At 38.5% G+C, this 7,500-nt stretch overlaps 3 protein-coding genes across 3 annotated transcripts in view; 2 read left to right on the top strand and 1 right to left on the bottom strand.

The window, feature by feature from the left end:
• LOC123501817 (transcription factor E4F1-like) overlaps positions 1-2,786 on the bottom strand; it is a 10,499-nt gene extending 7,713 nt beyond the window's left edge. Inside the window, exons 1-3 of the mRNA XM_045250872.1 lie at positions 2,612-2,786; positions 745-802; positions 28-187 (exon numbers count right to left, since the gene is read on the bottom strand). Coding sequence (XP_045106807.1) covers positions 28-187; positions 745-781 — 197 coding nt within the window. The 5' untranslated portion in view covers positions 782-802; positions 2,612-2,786. The remainder of the gene's footprint in view (positions 1-27; positions 188-744; positions 803-2,611) is intronic.
• Positions 1-7,500, top strand: part of LOC123519022 (DNA damage-regulated autophagy modulator protein 2-like) — a 25,376-nt gene that overhangs the window by 17,843 nt on the left and 33 nt on the right. The window lies entirely within an intron of this gene.
• The window catches only part of LOC123518694 (WD repeat-containing protein 26-like), a 23,982-nt gene continuing 19,590 nt past the window's right edge, over positions 3,109-7,500 (top strand). Inside the window, 1 exon segment of the mRNA XM_045279724.1 lies at positions 3,109-3,691. Coding sequence (XP_045135659.1) covers positions 3,652-3,691 — 40 coding nt within the window. The 5' untranslated portion in view covers positions 3,109-3,651.

Here is a 7,500-nt window from a genome sequence, read left to right as displayed (position 1 = left end):
ACACCACCACCACCACCACCACCTCACCTGGGCAGAAGGAGGTCTCGCACAGCAGCAGAAGGATGAAGGTGAAGGACACACCTTTCCTGAAGGACCATATGACTCACATAATTCTCGATACTGGAAGTCCTCACACCACACAGCCCACACGTGAACCAGTCGCAGGTGTATTCTGGGCCCTCCACACCTGTAGGGGCGGGTGTGGAGAGGAAAAATAGATAGAGAGAGGGAGAATTGAGGAAAAAAAATAGTGTATTCTGGCGCCCTCCACACCTGTAGGGGCCATTGCAGTGTTGGAGTGTTGGGGCAGGTGTGGAGAGTAAACGATAGAGATAGAGATAGAGGGGAAATAAAGAGAATTAGAGAAAAAAGAAAGGAAAAGAAAAAAGAGAGAAAAAAGAAAAATAGAATGAGAAAAGAAAGAAAATGAGAGAAGAGAGAAAGAATGAATGAAAAATAGAAAATAAATGAGGAAAAAGAAAGAGAGAAAAAGAAAGAGAAAACACACACACACACACACACACACACACACACACAGAAATAGAGAAAAAAGAGAAATAGAGACAAAAGAGAGAAGAAAATGAGAAAAACGAAAATGAGAAAAAGAGAGAAAATGAGAAAAAGAGAAAGAAAGAAAAGAAAGAAAATAAAAGAGAAAAGAGAAAGAAAAAAAAAGAAAGAAAATAAAAAAGAGAGAGAAAACAAACACACACACACACACACACACACACACACAAGTCTTACCTATGTCATCCATCCCTGGCGGCTGACAGTCCCCCATGGCTGTCTCTGTCACCACTGCCTGAAATGTGACAAAACAGGAATAGAGAGAATAAAGAGAATGAGAGAAAGAGAGAGAAATAGAGAAAGAGAGAGATAGAGAGAGAGAAGTAGAGAAAGAAAGAGAGAAAAGGAAGAAAGAGAGAGAAAGAAAAGAGAAATGAAAAAATAGAAAGAGAAATAGAGAAAGAGAGAGAGAGAAAGGAAAAATAGAGAGAAATAGAGAAAGAAAAAGAGAGAAGAGAAAGAAAGAGAGAAAGAGAAAGAGAAAGGAAAAATAGAGAGAGAGAGAAATAGAGAAAGAAAGAGAGAGAGAGAAAGAGAAATGAAAAAAATAGAGAAATACAGAAAGAAAGAGAGAGAAATACAGAAAGAAAGAGAGAGAGAAAAAAGAGAGAAAAACATATATATTTCCTACTTCAACACTACCCAATCCTTCCTAACTTAACCTTCACAAGTTAGGGACAGATTGCGTAAAATGAAGCAGCAATGATATTCTACAACCACAAAACAAACTTAATAACAAAACTTAATGAAAAAAGAAGTTTCGTTTATGAAAATTAGATACAAAATGGCTTGAATCAATGAAGTTAGAAGAAGTTAGGTAAGTTAGGACAATGTTTGAGTAAGTTAGGTTAAAAGGAAGGGATATTTATGCATAGAAGCCAAAACAAACTTAATATGGGGTTTAAGTAAAAAATTAAGTTATATTTACAAGAATTAGAAAGAAAGCAGCCTGTAAGTATTAAGTTAGGATAAGTTAGGACAAGTTAGGTACAGAGAGGATAAAATGAAGCAATACTGATACACAAGAACCACAAAACAAACTTAATAACAAGATTTAATGAAAAATAGTTAGGTTTATGAAAATTACCTACAAAATGGCTTGTATCAATAAAGTTAGGACAAGTTAGGCTACAAATGAGATACAATTAAGGAATATTTATGTATAGGAATGAAAAAAAAGACTTAGTAAAAGGTGGAAGTAAAAAACAAGTTAGATTTATAAGAATTGAAAACAAAATAGCGTGTAATGTTGAAGTTAGGACAAGTTAGGCTAAGTTAGAGCAAGTTAGGTACAGAGAGGACAAAATGAAGCAATATTGCTACACGAGAACCACAAAATAAACTTAATAACAGTCTTAAATAATAAAAAAAAGTTAGGTTTACGAGAATCAAGTACAAAATGGCCTGTAATGATGAAGTTAGGACAAGTTAGGGTAAGTTAGGACAAGTTTAGGTACAGATTGGATAAAATGAAGCAATATTTAAGTATAAGAACCACAAAACAAACTTACTGGCCATTTTTTTTTCTTTTTTTCTTAAGGCAGGAAGGGAAACGAGCCAAGGGCAAAAAAAAAATGGGAAAAAAAGGCCCACTTGGATGCCAGTTCCCTTAAAAGGTCAAGAGAGTTACCCACAATTCAGGAACAAATATCTTGACACCTCTTGAAAAACATGAACAAAACAAGGCATTTAGGAACACACTGCCTAACTTAACCACGCATTAACTGACTTTCACGCCAAGTCGGGACAAAGAAAACTTAAAAAAAACACGCAAAACAAGCAAAACAAACCACAAACACCACAGAAAAACAAAGAAATAAAAAAACTTAAATTCTCAAAGCCTTTCGTCATTATTTCGTTATAAGAAGCAACACTCGCACCAAAACCCTTCCTGTAGGCATAAAAACGTTAACCAAACACTACAACGTCAACAACACGCACATATAACGTAATATAGACGCAGAGGGAAGCATTACGAAAAATCTTTGTCTTAGAGAGAGATACAAACATAGCGATTTTTGGGGTTTAGACACAAATTTCTTACCTATTAAAGTATGTATGAGGTTCTTGCCACCCTAAGGAAGAGATTGAGCCATGTCGAGGGCGTGTAGGTGGAGGGGGAGGGGCGTGGGTGTGACTAATGTGCTAAATAAGGGAGTGTGTACCGTCCTCCATCTCTTGTTTGTTGTCCTTCGCCAAGAGACAACAGTTCCAATACTACACGGACCAAACTGGAATTTCCTCGTCTCATACCCGTAAATTAATACAATGTGACCTGTTTTGTATGGTTTGTGATCACTTAAATAGCTTTCCGTTCTTAAATTATCCTAATGATGAAAAATACGAAGGAGTGTTATAATTTCTAGGTAAAATTTCGTGTTTTATGTGTAGATAAGGAGAAAATGTGTATATACTTTGATATTTTACGCATTATTTTATCATTTTTATGTATGGGAAGTGACGAGAATGTAGAAGAAAAGAAATGCATTGTTATATTTTAATAAAACTTCCAGTAAGACAAACACGGAACATGGCAGCAAATCACGACATTGTATAATATTCCACTAATTCCAACGTAACAATGAGGTGAAATAAATGATGTTAAGATGAATAACGAGGTTTATTTTTGGGGTTTGTGAAGAGTGAGGTGAGTGTGAGAGGAGCGCGAGCCGCCAGCTGGAGGGAGAGAGACAGTCGATCTTTCTGCGACCTTTGGGGAGAAAAGTCCGCCCATCCCGCCCCAGCACGCCGCCCACCACCCCACACACCCACCCCAGGCAGGCAGCAGGCTGAGGCACCCACACCCGGGCACAGGCGGCGCAGGGGGAGGAAACAAGGCGTGGAGGGGACAGTGGTGGTGGTGTGTGTTGTGTGTTGAGTGTTGCGTGTGTTGCGTGTGTTGGTGAGTGGTGTTGTCTTCACCACGGCGACCCCCTAGACACACTGGCCTCCTGGCAGGACCCGCACGCCGGTGGACGCTCTCCGCCGCCCAGGAAAAGACGGAAAGTTGCCCCAGAACACCTGACTGCTGCTGCCACCACCACCACCACCGCTACTACCACACTCACCACCACCATCACCACCATGCAGCAGCAGCACCACCACCACGCAGTCACCACACCAGGTCAGTAGCTCTCCGCCTGCCTCACTGACTATTTCACCACCACCACCACCACCACTACTTCTACTACTACTACTACTACTACTACTTATACTACTACTACTACTCGTCATGCACCGCCTCCACTCAACAGGTTAGTAACGTGTTCACCACATCACATCTCATCTCACCACTTCACTTCACCACAACGAGGCAAGAAAGTAGGCAAACATCACCAAGGAGGAATGACAATGGTTAACTCGATTCACGTTTTCTATACAAAGAAAACGTGATGTCAAACAAAGGCAGGGGAAGAGAGAGAGAGAGAGAGAGAGAGAGAGAGAGAGAGAGAGAGAGACTGTAATTAGATAAGGTAGGAGAGACTTTAGCAAACAGTGACCACCATATAATTAGATTTATCATTAATTCCAGTAGGGATAATATAGCGAATAAGACTAGAGTCCCAAACTATCAGAAAGGCAATTATGGTAGGTTACGTCAGTTATTAGGAGAGGTAAACTGGGAAGATAGTTTTGGAATTAAAACTGCACAGGAGATGTGGGATATTTTTAAGGTTGTAGTAAAGGGTATAGTGATGCAGTGTATCCCTTACAAAGATATAAGGCAGAGAAACAGGAAGCCATTATGGTGGACTCATGAGATAGGTAGCCAGATCAGAGAGAAGAAGAGGGCATATAGAGAGTTGCAGAAAAGTGGGAAGATGTAGATTTGATTAGGTACAGACAGGTCAGAGATGATTTGAGTAAGGTTATAAAAAAGTAAAAGGCAGGCAGAGATAAAACTAGCTAGAGCTGGGAGTAAAGATCCCAAAAATTATATAGTTATTACAAGGTCAGTGATAAAAGAAATAAGGATAGGATTGGACCACTCAGAAAAGATGGTGTAGTAGTGGATCAAAATGAAGACATAGTAGAATTATTGAATGAACAATTTTCTTCAGTATTTACTAGGAAAGAATAGGAAATCCTGTTACAAACAGTGCGAGTAGTTTAAGAGCTTTAGAAAATATTGATATAAAACCGGGAATTATTAGGAAATTTATTCTTGAACTAGACGATAGGAAAGCTAGTGGTCCTGATGAGCTACATGCCAGAGTACTTAGGGAGGGTGTAGACAGTATTTCTGAAGCACTTAAGTTAATCTTTGAAAGATCACTTAGGTTTGCTGAGATACCTCAGGACTGGAAGTTAGCTAATGTTACTCCAATATTTAAAAAGGTAGGAAGGATGATGCGAATAATTATAGACCGATCAGTTTAACTAGTATAGTATGTAAGATACTAGAGAAAATCATTAAGGGTAGTATTTGGGAGCATTTAAATGAGAATAGATTAATTAGAGATACCCAACATGGCTTTAGATCAGGGAGGTCCTGTCTTACAAATTTGCTCGATATCTTAGAATATATTACCAAGGAGTTAGATGATGGAAATAGCATAGATGTTATATATCTAGATTTTAGCAAGGCGTTTGATAAGGTACCGCATAGGAGGCTAGTGTACAAATTGAGACTACATGGGATAGGGGGTAGGTTAGTTGATTGGATTAGTGAATGGCTTTCTGATAGGAAACAGAGAGTAGTATTAAATGGGGCAATGTCTGAGTGGAAGGAAGTGGTTAGTGGGGTACCCCAAGGATCAGTGCTAGGACCTCTTCTTTTCTTGGTGTACATTAACGATTTAGATATAGGAATTAGTAGCAAAGTATCAAAGTTTGCAGATGATACTAAGATAGCATGTGCAGTACAGGGTGAAAAGGACAATTACAGAATACAACGAGACCTGGACAGGCTGATAGCATGGGCAGACAGGTGGCAGATGGAGTTTAATTCTGATAAGTGTCAGGTTATGCATTTAGGTAAAGACAACACAAACTTTAACTATGAGATGGAGGGATGTTGGCTAGAGGCAGTAGAGGAAGGAAAGGATTTAGGAGTAGTGATAGACAGGACTATGAAATTTTCAAAGCAATGTTTAGAAGCAAGAAATAGGGCAAATAGGATCCTGGGTTTTATAAATAGAAATGTTAGTTATAAAAGTAAGGAAGTGGTGCGTAGCTTATATAATTCCTATGTTAGGCCCCATTTAGAGTATTGCATACAGGCCTGGTCACCCCACTATAGGCAGGATATCAACATGTTAGAAGCAGTTCAGAGAAGAGCAACTAGGATGATACCAGCATTAAAGCGCCTGGAGTATAGAGATAGATTAAAGGAATTAAACATGTTTTCATTTGAGAGGAGATGTATAAGAGGGATATGATAGAGTTATTTAAAATGTTCTCAGATACAAACTACATAGATGTGAGATCTTTCTTTACCTTAGAGGAGGAAATAGGACTAGAAATCATGGCAGGAAGATTAGAAAGCAAGGCTGCAGGTTAGATATAAGAAAATATTTCTTTAGTCATAGAGTGGTAGACTTCTGGAATGCATTGCCAGAGACGGTTGTAAATAGCACTAGTTTGACAATGTTTAAAAACAGATTAGATAAGCACTTAAATTTATTAGATTTATAATTATGTATAGCACTGCATGATAGTTTTTATAAGAAATTTACTATAGTTAAATAAGACATGATCCCCATGTATGGGGACCACAAATTGTAGAGGATTTCGCTGCAGGACTTAGCCCTGTTAATGGGCCAAATATTTAGAATTAGTATATAATGTATTGTGTACTTGTAAGTGTATCTTTAAGTACTGATGACGAGGTCGCTGTGCGACTGATACAGGATAACCTAGATGGGCCCTGGTGGCCCTTTGTTATCCTATTATTTATGTTATGTTATGTTATGTTATTAGAGAGAGAGAGAGAGAGAGAGAAGTAAGGTTAAATCTCTCTCTCTCTCTCTCTCTCTCTCTCTCTCTCTCTCTCTCTCTCTCTCTCTCAGTTGTGGTTTTGAGTGAGAATGTGATAAGATGAAGAGAGAGAGTTAAAGTTAAATCTCTCTCTCTCTCTCTCTCTCTCTCTCTCTCTCTCTCTCTCTCTCTCTCTCAATCGCATTTTTAGAGAGAAAATATGATAGGATAAATAAAGAGAGAGAAAAAGAAGCAAGGTTATTTCTCTCTCTCTCTCTCTCTCTCTCTCTCTCTCTCTCTCTCTCTCTCTCTCTCTCTCTCTCTCTCTCTCTCTCTCTCTCTCTCTTATTTTTAGAGAGAAAATATGATAGGATAAATAAGAAGAGAGAAAAAAAAGAAGTAAGGTTAAATCTCTCTCTCTCTCTCTCTCTCTCTCTCTCTCTCTCTCTCTCTCTCTCTCTCTCTCTCTCTCTCTCTCTCTCTCTCTCTCTCTCTCTCTCTCTCTCTCTCTCTCTCTCTCTCTCTCTCTCTCTCTCTCTCTCTCTCTCTCTCAGGGTAGGTAGACAGGTGAGTTTACAAGCATAGCACCTGTAATTAGTGAAGGAAGGCAAGCATCATTCTAATCTTTACAAATAGACCTTGAGTTTCCTTTTGTCATTTTATTTATTTATTTATTTATGTCATACTGTTTCATATTCTCTCTCTCTCTCTCTCTCTCTCTCTCTCTCTCTCTCTCTCTCTTCTCTCTCTCTCTCTCTCTCTCTCTCCATTTTCTTTTCCTTTTTTTTTAGTATTTTTTGAGATTGTTATTTTGATTTGTCATTATAGTATCCCTTTCAAGTTTAATTCTTGTTTTTTTGTCATTTTAATCCCTTCAGTAGTATGATGTGTTTCCCTATTCATTGTGGTGACTATTTGGTGACTTTCTACAGCTTCACAAACTCATGTGGGGGGTTAAAATAGTGAAGACTGTGGCCATTAATCTTCTGCCCTCCATAGACCCTTCCTAATGTC

The sequence above is a fragment of the Portunus trituberculatus genome, chromosome 1 (assembly GCF_017591435.1).
Source record: "Portunus trituberculatus isolate SZX2019 chromosome 1, ASM1759143v1, whole genome shotgun sequence".
Classification (NCBI taxonomy): Eukaryota; Metazoa; Arthropoda; class Malacostraca; order Decapoda; family Portunidae; genus Portunus; species Portunus trituberculatus.
This window is presented reverse-complemented; position numbering and strand designations above follow the sequence as displayed.